The sequence below is a fragment of the Penicillium coprophilum genome (assembly GCF_028826855.1).
Source record: "Penicillium coprophilum strain IBT 35676 chromosome Unknown utg000002l_segment0_segment1, whole genome shotgun sequence".
In the NCBI taxonomy this organism is placed as follows: domain Eukaryota; kingdom Fungi; phylum Ascomycota; class Eurotiomycetes; order Eurotiales; family Aspergillaceae; genus Penicillium; species Penicillium coprophilum.
The window spans coordinates 3,491,653-3,508,505 of record NW_026622722.1 but is presented as its reverse complement, the minus strand read 5'-3'; the positions used below and the strand labels follow the sequence as shown (position 1 = coordinate 3,508,505).

At 47.4% G+C, this 16,853-nt stretch overlaps 9 protein-coding genes across 9 annotated transcripts; 4 read left to right on the top strand and 5 right to left on the bottom strand.

Moving 5' to 3' along the window:
• Positions 1 to 432: 432 nt before the first annotated feature.
• Positions 433 to 1,745, top strand: N7500_003406 (uncharacterized protein; the record flags this gene model as incomplete). The annotated part of the gene is made up of 3 exons (XM_056674552.1): positions 433 to 768; positions 821 to 1,397; positions 1,435 to 1,745. The coding sequence occupies 3 exons, from the start codon at positions 433 to 435 to the stop codon at positions 1,743 to 1,745; spliced, it is 1,224 nt and encodes a 407-aa protein (XP_056535077.1).
• A 389-nt stretch (positions 1,746 to 2,134) lies between these two features.
• On the bottom strand, positions 2,135 to 4,479 carry N7500_003405 (uncharacterized protein; the record flags this gene model as incomplete). Its single annotated transcript, XM_056674551.1, has 6 exons — positions 2,135 to 2,224; positions 2,276 to 3,462; positions 3,516 to 3,650; positions 3,704 to 3,823; positions 3,874 to 4,008; positions 4,062 to 4,479. The coding sequence occupies 6 exons, from the start codon at positions 4,477 to 4,479 to the stop codon at positions 2,135 to 2,137; spliced, it is 2,085 nt and encodes a 694-aa protein (XP_056535076.1).
• A 1,597-nt stretch (positions 4,480 to 6,076) lies between these two features.
• N7500_003404 (Short-chain dehydrogenase/reductase SDR) lies at positions 6,077 to 6,990 on the top strand (the record flags this gene model as incomplete). Its single annotated transcript, XM_056674550.1, has 3 exons — positions 6,077 to 6,104; positions 6,232 to 6,611; positions 6,718 to 6,990. 3 exons carry the CDS (start codon positions 6,077 to 6,079, stop codon positions 6,988 to 6,990), a joined length of 681 nt encoding a protein of 226 aa, XP_056535075.1.
• Positions 6,991 to 7,493: 503 nt separating this feature from the next.
• On the top strand, positions 7,494 to 7,931 carry N7500_003403 (dolichol-phosphate mannosyltransferase subunit 3; the record flags this gene model as incomplete). Its single annotated transcript, XM_056674549.1, has 3 exons — positions 7,494 to 7,541; positions 7,612 to 7,680; positions 7,770 to 7,931. 3 exons carry the CDS (start codon positions 7,494 to 7,496, stop codon positions 7,929 to 7,931), a joined length of 279 nt encoding a protein of 92 aa, XP_056535074.1.
• A 630-nt stretch (positions 7,932 to 8,561) lies between these two features.
• N7500_003402 (xanthine phosphoribosyltransferase) lies at positions 8,562 to 9,551 on the bottom strand (the record flags this gene model as incomplete). Its single annotated transcript, XM_056674548.1, has 5 exons — positions 8,562 to 8,616; positions 8,674 to 8,789; positions 8,844 to 9,168; positions 9,221 to 9,327; positions 9,513 to 9,551. The coding sequence occupies 5 exons, from the start codon at positions 9,549 to 9,551 to the stop codon at positions 8,562 to 8,564; spliced, it is 642 nt and encodes a 213-aa protein (XP_056535073.1).
• A 301-nt stretch (positions 9,552 to 9,852) lies between these two features.
• On the bottom strand, positions 9,853 to 11,290 carry N7500_003401 (thermophilic desulfurizing enzyme family protein; the record flags this gene model as incomplete). Its single annotated transcript, XM_056674547.1, has 3 exons — positions 9,853 to 10,366; positions 10,451 to 10,924; positions 10,980 to 11,290. 3 exons carry the CDS (start codon positions 11,288 to 11,290, stop codon positions 9,853 to 9,855), a joined length of 1,299 nt encoding a protein of 432 aa, XP_056535072.1.
• Positions 11,291 to 11,943: 653 nt separating this feature from the next.
• N7500_003400 (ESCRT-II subunit protein SNF8) lies at positions 11,944 to 12,798 on the bottom strand (the record flags this gene model as incomplete). Its single annotated transcript, XM_056674546.1, has 2 exons — positions 11,944 to 12,256; positions 12,326 to 12,798. 2 exons carry the CDS (start codon positions 12,796 to 12,798, stop codon positions 11,944 to 11,946), a joined length of 786 nt encoding a protein of 261 aa, XP_056535071.1.
• Positions 12,799 to 13,107: 309 nt separating this feature from the next.
• Positions 13,108 to 14,695, top strand: N7500_003399 (60S ribosomal protein uL30; the record flags this gene model as incomplete). Its single annotated transcript, XM_056674545.1, has 3 exons — positions 13,108 to 13,121; positions 13,755 to 13,866; positions 14,069 to 14,695. 3 exons carry the CDS (start codon positions 13,108 to 13,110, stop codon positions 14,693 to 14,695), a joined length of 753 nt encoding a protein of 250 aa, XP_056535070.1.
• A 737-nt stretch (positions 14,696 to 15,432) lies between these two features.
• On the bottom strand, positions 15,433 to 16,647 carry N7500_003398 (TDA10 family protein; the record flags this gene model as incomplete). Its single annotated transcript, XM_056674544.1, has 3 exons — positions 15,433 to 15,587; positions 15,652 to 16,408; positions 16,495 to 16,647. The coding sequence occupies 3 exons, from the start codon at positions 16,645 to 16,647 to the stop codon at positions 15,433 to 15,435; spliced, it is 1,065 nt and encodes a 354-aa protein (XP_056535069.1).
• Between the last annotated feature and the right edge of the window lie 206 nt (positions 16,648 to 16,853).

Genomic DNA, 16,853 nt, shown 5'->3' with positions numbered 1-16,853 from the left:
AAACACCCATGCATAACTTGGGCAGTATGCATAAAGTCATCTATGATAGATCTCTGGATTGTACAGAGTACGGAGTACGTTGTACATCAATAATAGCTCTGTTAGCTCTGAGTCTAGTTCTTTTGAAGCCGTCGACGTCTACATTCCACAGCCACATTCCTCGTCCTTCGTGCACTTGCCGTCAATCATAACCAAATCCGGCAATGTGCATGGTAGATCCTAGCTTTTTGTCAAGGGAAAAGGCCTGAGGGGTCGATCTTCTTTTATATCGGTTTCTGTAAGTGGCTGCTATTATCCAATTCCCGAAAACGGATCATTAAGCCTTACCAAGATGACCGGAAAGATGGTCTTACTCGACATTAAATTGGACCATGATGCTTAGAAATTCACAGTGGTTTTTCTATCTTCCTCGGTTTCCCAAACGACTGCTAGATGGTGCGAGAGCTGTTAATTATGGGTCATACCCAGAACCTTCGCGATGTTGAGTCCAACAATGAGAATAAGTACTCGAACTGGCGCGATTGGACTCTTCTTCTTCTATGGGGTGTTATTGGCTATGCATGCATCATTTTGACGGTGTTAGCCTACTTCAACCCTGGACTTATACTCTTTGATATCTCTTCATTACTGTTTCGCAAGGAGATTTCTCCGTTCTTCGCATTCTCGCACGGAACGGGTCGTTACTCCAAGCCACAGGGCTTCAAGATAGTCGCTCTAGTTCCGTTTCATTACCATGAGCGTACAGCAATCTTGGACTGCTATTTGCAGGTATGCATGATCTTGCCCCTACTGTATGATTTGCGTCTTAACACCATTCCAGAAAAACTTGTTCCATAATAGTGGATTTCTGGATCAAGTTGTCTTTGTGCCGCAGACCGATGACGCTGCCAGCATGGAATGGCTGTACTCTATTGTGAATCAAACACCCGAGTATGCTATTTCTTCTCGGGGACATGAGATGGAATGGAAACTTGCAAATGATAATGTGATGTACATCCGAATCGATGGCGATATCCTGTTCCTGGAGGATAACGCCATTCCAAGCATCGTCAAGACAAAACTCGACAATCCAAGCGCGCTGATGGTATCGGCGAATGTGATAAATGAGGCAGCCCTTGCATCTCTTCACAGTCACCCGGGAACTGCACTCCCATATCTGCCTGAACTGTACGACGTGAAACAACCATCCCGATCAAAGTCGCAACTGGAGCACGACTGGCGCGCTTCCAGTCTTCCACACTGGCAGGGCCCGCCGAGCTTCACCGTACACAAAGACTTTGAGCCGCCCTTTGAAGGGCATCGCTGGCTACTTCCTAGAGATGCGGGCTCTGGTCAAGATCCTATCGCGAGATCCGTATATACCGAGAACGGTCCGACATTGCATGATTGGACTGTTGGTGCGCAGCAACATTACTCCTTTTTAAAAACACCTAGAAGACAACGATTTGGGCCGTTACAAGTTCCCGATATGGGTCGACCCGACTGAGCCCATCAGCGATAACTTTGGGTGCTTCTGGGGTGATGATGCAATGGATTTGCACCGTATCTTCCGCAGCGACAACCAAAACCGATCCGTCCACAATTGGCATATGTCAGATGGCTCCCGTCCGCATGTCATTATAGATGGCAAGGGCCTTGTTTCACATTATTCTGCTCGCCAAGGTGCGGCTGGTCTGGACGCCACGGACCTCATAACTCGTTACCGGGCATATGCGCAGGAGAAAGTGTGTTTGCAGACTGAGTGATCCATAAGCTCCTCCTGGGCGACAAATTATGGCCCAGTTGATGGAAGTTATTCATGTATATATCCAAAGATTTTGTTCGACTTTTTTGCACGCCTACAACTGGATTTTCATACAGAAGTGGATTCTTCCTGTTCGGGTGCTCGTGCGATCTCTATATCTACAGCAAAAATCTAATTCCAAGTACCATGTTCTCAGGAATACATAAGCGAGAAATGTCACTTCTGTTTCGGTTCCTCAAGAGATGCTTTACGAGCTTATTTGATTCCGTTTCTAGACAAGATTGGTTCCACGGTCTATATCAGAGCACAGATTAACCGAGGCATCACCTCATATGCAACCATAATCCCACCTGTGTTCCAGGAGCATCACATAGTATTGGAACTTTCCAACTAAGCATCTTTTACAGCCTTCAACTGTAATGCATTGACCTTCACCAAGTCTTCCAGCATATCTCTATAACCGGTAGGAAGCGCACCAGACTATTTTTCAGTCAACATATGTCTAACATTATTCTATGGCAGGAAAATCACCTCGTTCGTCAGCAGTCCCTGTACAAGCACAAAAGCGTTGTCACGGTCTTTGGTCTCTTGCGACTTGTCTGCCTCCTCGGCGTTATCTTGGTCGTGAGTGGCATTGCCTAGCGTCGTCTTGAGCAACTCGATGACCTCTGTCTTGTGCAAACAGTCCACAACAGCGGCACAGCCGAGTTTATTTGTCGCCATTAGAGCTAGAGCAAACCAGCCTTCACTGCGCACTACAGGCCATTGAGTCTGTGTGATCATCGCCCCTACTGGTAGCGAAACACCCTCGTGCAGGATGTACAGCCGGTCAAGCAAGGACGTTGCTTCTTCATCGCCACTGCGAGCCTTGGGGCTGACAGTCCGACAGATCGAAGCAACTGTCCGTCCGATTTCAGTCTTGATTGGTGTCGAGTCTGTTTTTTCGAAAAGAGACAGGAGCAGGGAGAGATAGGTCCGTTGGTGAGCCGGAGAATCAAGATCATGTGAGAGAGGAGCTAGAAGACGGGAAATATTATCCATTGAGGAGATAATCACTTGTCGCGCGATGCTTGCAGCCGAGAATTGAACCTGCGGAACAGATTCATATGCCCACAATCGTGAGATTGCAGGGATGATGCCAGCTTCTCCAAGAATGGCTCTGTTGTCGCCGGCAATTGCAAGGTTCTTCAGGAAACCAAGCGAAGAGTGTAGGACCGCACCACGGGCATCGCCCCTAAGGACGGATATCAATTCTTCGTGTATTTTGAGGTCCCGAACCATCACCTGGCACACCTCGTCGGACCGGGCGAGATTTCCAAGCATGACACAGGCGCAAATCTGAAGTTGATCTTCGGTTGCAACCACCCATGACTTCAATGTCTGTGAAAGAGGGGAGTCAAGGGGGTAATATTTGGCAAAGAATGGTGATGCCGATACCTCAGCCAAAGCCTGGTTAATTTTCAGGCGGAGCTGCGCGAGAGCCTTAACATCTTCGCTCAAAGAAGGATCTATTACAATCGAAAATGAATGGCGCAGGATGTCCAGCACGCCTTCCACCATTCCGTTCGACACACAAATATTCTGGAACTTTTCTTTTTCGAGGTAAGCAGCAAGAGAAGTTACCAATGATGAGAAATGCGCAAAATCAAGAGTCTCATCAACAGCAAGCTCCATTAGGAGTAGAATTGTTCCGTCAGGAGAGTTCTCAATACCTTCGGCTGTAGATTGTACGTTAGATCGGAAGACAGACCAAAGTTGAGACCAAGCATACCTTGTTCCGAGGCTAACTCAATCAAATCGTATGAGAAATGAAGTAGGGCCTCATTATCTTCGATCTCACCATCTTTGATCAGTTTCAATAAGATGTAAGCTGCCCGATTAGCAGCCATCTGAGCATGTGCCGGTTCTGATATGACATTAGCAAGACATGTATCACCACCCAGTTCCGTCTGAACATACTGTAATCCATGCAAATGTTATAGATGACCGGAATGGCAACAAAGATCAAGTCTGGATCAAGGAAGTATCGAATGATAGCAAGGGTATGGTTTCCCTTGACGACGATCTCCCTATTCTCATCTGCATCAAGATTAGTTATCTGGGCATGGATATAACCAATTGCAGCATACCTGTATCGGCACAGGAGTTTCCAATAACCCGTAGAGAGTGAAGCAATAAGCTGGTATCAACCTCGCCCTTCAAAGAAACAACATCCAAAAAGAAGTTCAGAACACCAGACTGGCCAAATGGAGCACGCCATGAGGCTGAGCCAATATTAGCAAGTCATAAGAGTAACATATAGATAGGATTAACCCACGATCTCTACTACCATCTGCAATAATCTCAGCAGCTTGAACCAAGTACTCGGAGTTACAAGCCCAGAGTTTTTGCAGAGTAGCCCTCACGCTTTGCAGGGTCTCGGCGTCCCGTCGCCCGCGTTTTTCGCTTGCATCGGCCTCTTCAAGGGATGCATGGAGCTCACTGAGATCGAAGCTCTTTCCACCCTCGTCAGCCACCTGGGCCTTCTCAATGATCTCTCGTAATTCATGCAACATCTCCTGTTGCTCTTCCGAGTCAATGGTTTCCGTGCGGGGTGGTAAAGAGGAATTAACCTCCGATAGATCTGAAAGAATCTGTCTGACAGAAGGAATATCCAAATCAGTCTTTCTCGAGACTGAGTTGCCAGCTTCCCTATGGACGGCCATTTGGGCGGTAGATATACCCGCGAAGGACATTTCGCTGAATTGAGGTCAGATAGTTGCCTCCGGAGTGGGGGTAATTTTGAAGGGTCCGTGTGGACTTGAAAATGTGAAGCTATCAACACTTTGCCTGAACGGGAAAGACGTTCTCAGCTAGATGGGGGAGCCTAGATGGCAGCCTGTTGACCTCGTCACAACAATTCAAACACTGTAAACAAATTTACTCCGATGTGAGAGTACTTGACTTTGAACTAGGCAACAAGGACCCAAAATGGATTATCGATCTGAGTGGAAGACGAGCGGCTTTGTCGCCAGAAATATCACAGATACAAAGTAAGTTTAGACCCTTCGTGAAGAGACGGAGTGTGGTGCCTGAGGTCGATTCAGGCACCAATCTCGTTTAGGTTAGGGCCGACAGGTAACAGATATGTGCGTAGAACAGAGGGGAAATGAGTAACTCGAGGAGCTGTAAATGTATATAAGCAAGTGATATTTGATAAGCCATTCATTCCCAGGGGGATTCTTCTTCTCTCACGGGCTTTTGACTATTTTGGTAAGCAAATAATATGTACATTAAAAGAAAGAAGAAAAAAAAAAAAAGAATGGAGCTGCGCGGAATCGAACCACGATATTCAAGGAATGAATCATGATAATTTCCCGGTTAGGGAGAATTACATAAGCTTGATGGACTAACCATTATCCTACAGTTCCTAAACCAGTAGCCTATGGCTTCTAATTTTGGGAGAAGATGACATTCACAGTGTTTCTGTTTCGAAATTGTTTCCTACCATGTGCAAAAACTGCGCACTGAATCTCTTCATAAAACAAGATACCCAGTATTCCAAAAGGGCTCAATTCGACTCCTGGCTAGCCTGTTCTCATAGCTTAGCAACTTTTTTTTCCGGTCATTAAAATTGAAGGCAGGTAAATCCCAGAAAATTCATTCCTTGGCGTAGGGTCTAGGGCACGTTTTAAGAACGTGATCTCGGGCTTCCGCTGCGTTGTATATCATACTATTGTTAGCCCTGGAGCTGTTACGGCTGTTTCTGGCTCAAACCCTGTCATTGTTGGTACTGATTTCGCACGTCCTTACATTTTGGCTCTACATGCTAATCATGAACTTTACCTTTCCAATATAAATTCGAGAGCAGAAAACTGCAACACATTCTTTTTTATCCGGAAATATCGGACTTATCTCGGCAATGGAGTTATCAGGAACTATCTATATAGATATACGCGCTGTTGGCCGCCTTCACATTTCAAGATAATGGATATGCGTAGATCAGTCATTCATCACGCAATCATTCATTGAAATTGGAATATATCAGCTTTTCAGGCTTGGGAGTGCAGTGGCACCTGGACAGGAAACCTGAAATTATCATCGGATGATTGTGCCATGGCCTCCAGCTTCCAATCCTGCCCATGGGGGATATGTATGGATTGATAATCAACAATTTCTGTTTGATTCTCGCCCAAATCATATATATATATATGCGTACACATGTATAGAACATTATCCTCAATTTCACTGCATTTGACCGAACCTACTTCGAGTCAAATCAGTCATTGCAGATTCTCATTGTCTTTTCCAATATATCATAATCGAGCCTCAAAAAGATCCTTGTGATTCACAATGGCCCCAACTATCGTCTTCATCACTGGTCAGTGATGCCAATCGTGGCTTGGGCTTAGGGCTTGTCAAGGATTTCATTGCCAAACCGGACCACGTAAGACCATCTCTTCGCCCGAGCCAATCACTGAACCTGAATCCCTGATAGATTTTTATAGCTGCCGTCCGTGACCAAGCGCACTCGACCGCTCAGCTACTTGTCCGGCTACCCGCAGCAGAGAGTAGTCGTGTTATAGTAGTCAAGTATGAAGCAGGAATTGAGCAGTCTGCCTTTGATGCAGTCAAAGAAGCAACCAACTATGACATCAGCCACCTCGACATCGTCGTCGCTAATGCCGGCATTGCCAAATTGTATCCACTCGCTAAGGACGTCAAATGGGTCGATATAGTCGAGCATGTTGATATCAACGTGTTAAATGCTGTGTCGCTGTACCAAGCTACACACGGTCTGCTGCAGAAGTCCACCGGCAACCCCATCTATGCCATCATGGGATCTGGAGCTGGTGGCCTCGCGTATGTCTGCTCGACTTTGGACACAGTAAATGGAAGCCAATTATCCCTAGGCGTCAACCCCCAGTGCTAAGTGCGGATATGGCGCATCCAAGTTCATTGTCAAATGATATGGTGTTCGGATCAATGCCGAGAATGAGTGGCTCAATGCGTTTGTCTTGGATCCTGGCTGGGTGCAGACCGACATGGGTAATGAAGCTGCGCGGGATTGGGGCTTGAAGGAGGCGCCCAACACCCTTGAAAATTATATTACCGGGATGATCGAGGTTCTGAGCACGGGAACCAAGGAGCAGTATGGCGGCAAGTTTGTATTATACTCAACTCAGGTGAGGTCCAGGAGTAGTAATGGATGGTATGGACAGATGGAAATGCACCGATTCCAGGCCAAGGCAGGGCTTTTCACATGAATTTCTCTTACCATACAATATACATGAATACATTCTACCTCATTTGTGACGCTAGCCTCTATGACAATGGTCAAGTATGAAATAATATGTATGCTGCCCTTTTATCGAGGCGCCTGGAGTTGATCATTGCTTACATAACAGGATTCGTGCAGGTAACTACTAGTTACTAACTAGTTAATGTTTTTCTGTTTTTGATCTTCTTCTATTCTTTCAAGCATATAGAAGAATTAGATGTAGATCAATAGGTACCTAACAATCCATAAATACAGCAACGTTTGAGAATCCCAATTCCCCTAGATATCGCTATAGGCTTGGCAGGTACACAAGACCAGTGACCAGGTCCGGGCGCCAAGAAGCGCATCTCCCAAGCTGGCCTTTGCCGCATACAGCACTGCAACACCCCCAAGTCCCTCCTTTTCGCTACAATAAATCGGCGCTATCTTCACAATTGACCTCTCTCCTCTCCTTTGTGAAAATTTCCTATCTTATCTACCGATCTCACCATGACGCGTGCTGTCCAGACCCTTTCCGTTCTTCTCCTTGTCTCCTCGGTATGCTACGAAGTGGCTCCATCTCAGCGGGGAGCACAATTCCGCATGGATCTTACTGACAATTGACCAGCTATACCTTTCCCTGTTCCTTGGACTCGTTCCCTTGAACGAGACTGTCCAGACTGAAGTCATTCCAGTTGTGCGTTACCCGCTCCACAGACTCCCCTCGGCTCCAACTCTAGTCTTCGAGTGTGTCGATGGAAAAAAAACTAACTCACAATTACTTAGCTCCCATTCTACGCACTTATTGTCTTCGCTTGCTATCTCCTCGCCCGCCTAGGCGTGGCCATCTTCACTTTCAACGATGTCCCCGAAGCACACGCCGAGCTACAAAAGGAGATCGAGCTTGCCAAGGTGGAGTTGCGCCAGGGCAAAGTTGAGGTTGATTAAATCTGAAATCACTACGCGCGTGGATTGGGTGGCAAGATACTCGGGCCCAGAACCCAGGCAGACAGGCTCTGAGCCTTGACTCTTGAGAATTTCAGGCTGTGGATTGGTGGTTGAACACGGAGGCTTTTGTCTTCGCAGGATTGAAAAGGCTGCGCCGGATCAATATAACACACTATGCTCCAGAGACTTTTTGAATTCCGCTACCAATGTTATATTCCCTTGATACCCGTCTACATTTCAATGTCTGCAAAACAAAATTGGACGACCCAAGTCCTTGTCCCAGCTTTCCGGTTGGTGGCTACGACAGGATTCTCGGTGGTGACGGGAGGAAAAGAATAGAGGATGGAGCGCAACGGCAGTTTCAAGTCAAATAGTCTTGGGGTGAGGGAGCAGCCTGCCGGTCTGCCAGAAAGAAGTTTTTCTATAGAAATTCATCAAGGATATCGTAAAAAATACATGCTCAGCTTTATGCACATGATCTGAGCATGGACAGTCAAATCGAGGACCGAAATAGTCACTGATATAAACCACCAGACCGCCGCGCAAAATGGAATGCTAATGAGAATGCAATCATTCACTTAAAACTCCTTCTTGAACGGCATCGGTAGGGAATTCTTCGACGGTAGTTTTCTATTGAGCAACGATAGGATGCAACTTAGCTTGACGATCGTGCTCTTCAATGTTTCTGGAGGAAGAAAAGTCAGTCACAATCTCTAAAGGAATTTCTCGGGGTATAACATACTCGGCCTCCCAAGGATAACAAATCCAGACATCCCCAGTGGTGACCGCGGCGCAGTAACGCTGGTCGTTGTCCGTCATATCTGTGGGCAGGTTACCCTTCTTGACCTTGTCCTTGTTCTATTTCAATTGTCAGCCAAACCCATCAATCTCCAAGAAGACACAGAATCATACATGCAGAACGAAGACGTGGAACTTGGTCTCCTTGTTCTTCCTTTCGTCCCCGGCAGGGAGCTGCTTCCGAGCTTCCTCAACGTCTTTTTCGAGCTCCTCCACGGCATATTTAAGGGTTGTGCGGGTATCATCGACCTCGTCAACGATAAGAACGTTCTTGCCAATCAAGTTGGCCATCGAGGAGTTCATGTCGAGCCACTGCAAACGTTTGACCTCGGTACCGGGGGCCTCCTCAACGCTGTCTGTGCCCAAGCGCTCGTATAGAGACAGACCAATGGCCTGGATTGGAATGTTAGGGGCATCGGGAGTCTTCTTGAGGAATGACCTGTTCAAGTAGGGATCAGTATAGCCCAGAGGGTACGCCGTATTGAATGTACCGGAGGATGCGGGCAGGGATGTAACCACCACCACCGATGGCGATTATAAGGTTGATTTGGAATTTCTCAAGAGGTCCTTTCGCCGACTTTTTGCAGAGATTGTGGACCTGTCGAGAATCTTTGCGTTAGTCTTGGTCTTTTTAAAGTTTCGGATTAGAATTGTGGACTGCGATAAGACAATCTGCACATTTTGTGGGGTTGGAGGTTTTTGAGGGTTGAGAAGTTGTCATTGACTTCGATACCATCTTTTTTTTCTTTGAAGATAGTATCTAGGTCCATATGGAATTCTTACATCGTTGTAAGTAGCATATTGCTTGTGGTCGTCCGACATGTTGGCGGTCAATGGATAGGATAATTCCAGAATTGGATAGAGATATGAAGATGATCAAACAGCTCGATAAGAATGAAGAAATGAATAGTTCAGCTGTCGAATGGTTTTCCCACAGAAAAAAAAAAAAAAGATGGAGGGGAAAAAAAAAAAAAAAAAAAAGTCGGACCGAAATGTTATCGGCCCGTCTTATCTGCATACCCTTTTTTTTTATGTTGTACAGCTTGACCCTGCATATAGCATATAGCATATAGCATATAACGTATAAAATATAAATATGAATTAAAGATCTCATTCTAATCCCTCAAGTATACCAACTAGGCTCAGGGAGTTCATGCAAAAGTGCATATCGTCCCAATTCCCGATTCTTGTACGCCACTGGATCATGAAGAGTGTGCACTCGAATATCCCGCCAGAATCGATCCAATCCGACCTTGGAGGCAGTGGCTCGGGCTCCCGTGACTTCGAATACACCAGAAGTAACCCTAAGTCCAACGTCTGTGGTGACTACCTTGACGCTAGCCACCCATTCCGCAACATCTCCGCGTTCCTGTGCTGTGAGACCGGATTTTTGCGTTTGATAACGAGTATAAAGTCCTGAGAGTTGATCGCCTGCTCGATCTGCGAGGGCTTCAGTGGCACGTAGATGTGCAAAGAAGTTACCATAACGTTCGAGGATGTAGAACTCATCCGTTGCTGATTCCTTGTTGTCGCCGCCGAAAGGCCAAGCACGTGTTGCGGTCGTAGTGTATCTGGAGGCGAAGTCCAAAGCCCCGAGAGCGATACCCAAGTAAAAGTTGCTAAAGACCAGTTGGATGCTATGGAAGAGAACGAGTGAGCTTTATTTCATGCAACTGCCGAGGGAGCATAATACATGGAGTATTTGATGGACTTGCACTTACGTTGGCAGGAATAGAGTAGGGAAGGGAATCTTTAGGGTATCATCACGAGGTTTCTTGGTAGCTGTATCCCAGCCCAGTGCATCGGACCAAGAAGCCTGGACATTCTCTATCTTCACGCCCCCAGACTCGGTCAGACGCAAACCAATGTTGTGCCAGTTGTGAGCAAACTGAATACCGGGCTGATCGGTTTTGACCAACGCAAATATATGATCCTGAGTGCCATCCAAGATACCTTCGAGAACCGTGAGATCAGATACAACGCCTCCAGTGTTGAAGTATTTGTTCCCGGTGAATACGATGTGGTCTCCATCTGAAGTGATCTTCAGATCATTGTCGCGTGGGTTCACAGCGCCACCGACAAAGTAATTGTTTGAAATGATCAACTGATGGGTTCGATCGGCTTGTTCAGGAGTGCCCATCACATTTGCAATGGTGGACCAGAGAAGGTGATAGCCAAGCAGCATACCGATAGATCTGTCTTCTTCTTAGGAACTATCACCGAGAGCCATGAGGGATGCTTAGGTCTCACCCATCTCCTTTTGCAACCTCTCTTATTGCCTTATAGCCAACGCTCCAGGGTTGCTCACCACCACCGTACTTTTTGGGTCCTAGAAGCTTTGTCAGGCCCGAATACTTGAGCAGGGCCACTTCGGCGCGCGGTGATTTGTTCTCCTGGTCTCTTTGGGCAGCGTCTCTGGCTAGCACCTCAGAGACCTCACGAGCTCTAGAAATCCATGCTTGTTCGGTTTCCGGGAGATCGGACCATGTGGTCTGGTACTCAGCGTAGATAACGGGGTCCGTCGCTATAACACTGGATCGGGACATGGTGGCAGGGTACATTCAGTATGCCTCGTCTGTCTGAATGATAAATCAATGGATTTTTACATTTCGCAGATGGCGTGTAAGACACTTTATAAACGCCTCTCTTGGGGGAAAGGGGGGCTATCTTACATGCTCGGCACTCCGTATCACGCAATGTCGTGTCCCAATCCCAATGCTTAAAAATGAAATCCACGCAACTTCAGATTCGTCAGCCCAGTAGTATATGTCGTTATTGCTATTGAGCTAAATTTACACGAATGCATCACAAATGAGATATCAAGGGGTCTGTTCCGTTGATAAATTCCGGTAACCCGGCATGTACTTTATCCTTGCCAATAATACTCCGTATTCACTCATCAGAGCGTGTATCTCTCTGTGTGAGTTTGATGGCCTCTTTCTTTAGTTTCGATGGCCTTAGAAGAGTGTCACAGAGAATAATGCCAAATAAAAACTGTAGCTCGTCGTGAGCTGACCAACAGGCCTGGAAAGGAAGGGCGTATGTTGCCCTTGAAGCGCCAACTGTTCAACACATCATTAATGCTTAGACAGGAAAGGACGCAAGGGTCGCATGTTTTCATTGGGATTCTCCCGGAAAGGCGTGACTCGATGGACGACCACGTGAGGCATTATCACGATCGTGATTTGTATGCGAATCACACAAGTTTCTCACTTCATCCACTATCCCCCAGAAGGTTCTGAGGTGACCAGTACTCTTTCTCAGGGCCTTGGGCATCCAACCAGACTAGACCATCAGCAATCAAGTCATCGATTACAGTCTGGGCTCGAGCCTTTTCCCATTTGAGGTTCAATCGCAGCATTGAAACGCTGACAAAGCCCAGCACCTGCATGACTTCCAAGACTATTGCCTGATCGCTGTTGAGTTCTTTAGGGATGGACCTAATGTACTGTTTGCTGCCGACATTGACGACGGAGAACCCGGAGCCAAGAGGCTGGAGCGACCGAACTGCTCGTAGGACATCGTCACTGTCAAGCACATAGTGCAGTTAGCCACTGGTAGATACATTCTTATATCCTGGGGTGGTAACCCCATACTCTGAAACCTCGAGCCCACTCCCGATCGCCTTGCCCTTCCCCACTCGCTTCCGACATTCCTCAACGCCAATCAGTCCACCATTTTCGCTTCTGGTCTCTCTGCATAGCTCCACAACTCTAACTGCGACTTCGAAATAGAAGTCATTCATATCCCCGCCCATAATCTGAGTCCAGAAGCTCCCCCCTTCTCCCAGTGCGCGGCGGCCATTTTTGCCCTTGACGTTGCTTGCGGCCAGGGGATCAACCCCAATGGTGTTGCACATCCGGGCAAACTCTGCTCGAAATGTCGGGTTGGACTTTATGGTAGAGCTATGTTCTAGCGCAAAGGTGTGGAGCAACGACTGGAAGACTGACAACTGGGTCTGTAGGGAGGCAGTATGGGTAGACCGGAGATTGGCGCCATGAGTAGCATAAGACTGTGTTGTCTGGGTTCGGTTTGCAAAGGCTCCAAGGCCGACTCCACGACGGGACATGGTGTGGAGAGTGAGGGTAAGGGGTCAGACTTCACTTGATAGTTAGTCCTGGTTAAGTCTAATTACCCCAGGCGGGTCAGACATCCATGAAGTCATCTGATAAGAGGTGAGCCCTTATCTGGATTCCGATAAGGGTTGGGCCCAGAACGGGTTAGCGCTGTAATGTAATGGGCTAGCCACCTATGGTTAGAGGGACCCGCACCCACACAAGCGAAGTCTCTTCTTACTTTTCTTTTCTTCTTACTTTTTGTTCTTCCCTTGACATCCTTCGACAACCAGCCGACTCTCGACCTCGTCCGGACCTTCAAAATGGCCGCTACTACGTATGATTCCCAATGACTTGTTCCTAAGACTGATGCAATCTCTGCTTGAGTTTGTAAGGTTGCCGGTATAGTCGTCCTTCTCGCTGGGGATGCCAGCCGTTTGTCCACAATGATGACGGCTAGGTACCAGCTCGATCCTTCCTGCCTTCTATTTCAATCTCAATTATCTCGGATACACATCTCGTATATCACAGAGCGAAATTTGGGTACAGAAAGAGGGTGATGGAGTCTTGAGGTTGAAAGCGCCTGGCGCCTTCTCCTCCAAAAATATTGTTGTGAACTATCGTTTCTGGGCGCTCATGATGTGGTAATAGCATTATGGACCTGAAGCGAAAGGTGTCAACAAATATTTCCTGAACATTGTTCGGGGTTTTGTCGGATGAAGGCATCAATGGCCTGTCGTGGGTGATCGGGCTTGCGAAGACTGTGCTGGAATATGCATGGCTAGTACCAAGCTGTTATCGATCTTGAAACCGCAATGCCTTGGCCCTCACTGATTAAAGACATTTCGTCGAGTTTTTTTATGCCTTCAGTTGAGAATGTGGCGCTATATGCTGCAGTTCTTTCACTCGGCGAATTGTCGCAGTCTTCTTCTTTTCTTTCTTGAAAACAGACTGTTCTAACATTTCACAGCTCTGTCCCCACCCAGAACCAGGTCCTCGTTCCTGAGACCCTTCTGAAGAAGCGCAAGTCCCAGGAGGCTGCCCGCGCTGAGCGCCGTGCCGAGGCCGAGAAGACCAAGAAGGTCAGTTCCCCTTCAGTCCTCACCGTCACACACTTCCTTCCAACTACATGATGCATAACACCATTCACGATGACTAGACCGCTACCACGGTCAATGCTGTCGTCTGTCAACCATCTTTCGGGTCTGACATTAGTTACACAACCCACTTGCCATCTTATTATACAAGATTTTGGAGAACTCCCACGCTAATTGAGACTCATAGGCCAACAAGGAGAAGCGCGGTGTCATCTTCAAGCGTGCCGAGTCCTACGTCCAGGAGTACCGCACCGCTGAGCGCGAGAAGATCCGCCTCAACCGTGTTGCTCGTCAGGAAGGCAGCTTCTTCGTTGAGGGTGAGCCCAAGCTCGTCTTCGTTGTCCGTATCAAGGGTATCAACAAGATTGCTCCCAAGCCCCGCAAGATTCTCCAGCTTCTGCGTCTGCTCCAGATCAACTCTGGTACTTTCATTCGTCTCACCAAGGCTACCCAGGAGATGTTGACCATCGTCAACCCCTACATTGCCTACGGTTACCCCAACCTGAAGTCCGTCCGCGAGCTTCTGTACAAGCGTGGTTACGGAAAGGTCGACAAGCAGCGCACTCCTCTCACCGATAACCAGATCATCGAGGAGCACCTCGGCAAGTTCGGTATCGTCTGCATGGAGGATCTGATCCACGAGATCTACACCGTTGGCCCCAACTTCAAGCAGGCCAACAACTTCCTCTGGCCCTTCAAGCTGTCCAACCCCACCGGTGGTTTCCGCGCCCGCAAGTTCAAGCACTACATCGAGGGTGGTGACACCGGTAACCGTGAGGAGAACATCAACGCTCTCATCCGCCAGATGAACTAGATTTCTTCTTGAGGATTCCGGCTTGGAGCGTTCTCTGAACGCAACTCCAAAAATGTTATCAAAAATTTATGACTTTTCTGTCTTGGGTTGTTTTTTGCACGGGCTGTTTATATCCATTGGTCAATTTTTATAGCGGTACTATGGTCTGGGATTTCCGATTAATTTAATGCTTCAAGCAACCCAATTGCATGGTCATGGGCCTGTTCCCCTCGTACTCCCATCTCGTAATTGTATTCAAAAGTAACCCATCGTATTTTCAGTCGTGCCTGTTATTTACAGCATGGTATCGCAGTCTCTTGGCAGTCACCGGCATTTTGTGAAGCCGAAGGCTGTCCCGAGGTCCGAATCTCGTGACATTTGGGCTATGTATTCTGTTGGCTATTTTTTCCTGTTTTCTTTTGAAAAGAGCTTTCGTAATTCTACGAACCCTGCCCAAATCTCAAGCTAATTGCTATACTTAACTAGTTGGCTTTAGTAGCTCGGTCTATCTGGAGCCTGGCAGATTGATCACATGTGTCCAGATAAAGCATATCCTATCAGACTTGCCAGCCGTTGGGGATTCTGAGCGACAATCTCGTTGTACGAAGCAGTTATTCTCATCCTATTTTAAATAAAGTAAACCCCGCACAGAGCCTAGAGTAGGGATACCCCTGAGATATGTGGCAAAATATGTATACATATTCAATTTATCTGTGATATTGCATTCCTTCCAATGTGTTTATCTTAGCGCACGCAGATCAGATTTTAATGACCTTCTGAACTCTCCTGTTACGGTCAACCACAAGGCAGAGCTGTCGTCCTTGCCAGTCCGAGTTCAGTGCTGATGGGTTATGTGCGGGCTTGAAAGCACCTTCCCGTAGGGTTTCAGTAAAGAGCTCGTAGGATGGATAATCTATATCGATTGTCAGTATATTTTGTCCTTAATGATGTCTTTGCTCTTTCGAGTATATGCATACAGCCGTCCACAAAGTGGTTGACCTGTTCTTCTGTCATCCCGGTGCCTTTGACAGCACGGAGCGTGCGTTCCTGTTCCTGGCGCCATTCGTAGACGAAATGAGGGTTTTCGGCATCGCTGAAATTGGTCAGTGAGTTGAAGTATATTGAGGGACAGAGTATATACATATGAATCAAAGCATCAAGCTTGCTGTGAAGGAAACCTGTGTTAGCAAAGCTGTTTAATGTGTCATCATCAATGGCCGAGGAAACCCACTCAGTCAAGACATCATATCGCTTCAAAGCGTCATTTACAGCTTCAACGTCCTCGAGCTTGACATGACCCAGTCGCCCGTCATAGTTGCCGTTCTCCTTTTGACGCACAGCGGACTGCCATTTCGCACGCAAGGTTTGGTCATCCCACGGACGGAAGCCGACACACCACCCTTCGAAGATCACGACCTTGACTTTATCCTGACTCTCTTTATTGACAACCTCCCATTGTGCTTTTGGAACACGATCGCCCTGGCCCTCAAACGCAGACTTGTCATACTGCGGAATGGCTGTCGGACGTTCCGCGGCGAGCGAAGCAAACACCTCCTCACCCAACGCGAGGTCGTGTGTCGAGGGCTGACCACGATGCTGCAAGAGGGGATTCGAAGAATGCGCTTGTGCCAGAGCTACCTGATCGGCGTGGGTAAGGTATATATCGTCAAGTGACAATGTCACGACCGAGAGCGAGTATGGTTCCGAGCGGAGGGTGTCATTAAGAGCGGATACCTATGGAAGTTAGAGATTCCGTCCCGAGGAGATTCGGCGAAATCCCGAGGCCAGAAAAAAAATTGACTAGCTTTGAATTTACTCACCAGGACTGTCTTGCCCGCACCTTGCACACCATTGAGGCCGATGAAAAATGGTGGGGTACTGGGGTTACCGCGGTGCCGCTCATTATGAACGCGTAGGCGATCGAGAAGGAAGGGGATGCAGTGTTGCGACTTGTCGTCCACAATTTCAGGCATATTGATTTTTTTTTGTTTTAGCTGAGTCCTTGTAGGTTTTTACTGGACATTTTGTATCTACGGGAAAGTTCAATGTTCCCCCAATCGGCCGAGTGAATCTGAGTTCTTCCCCCACGGGGTATGTTCAGCCGCTACTTTCGGCCTGATATATGAGTATGTTATATCGAGATTGGAGTCAGTGAATCGTCACATTATTTGATATAGTT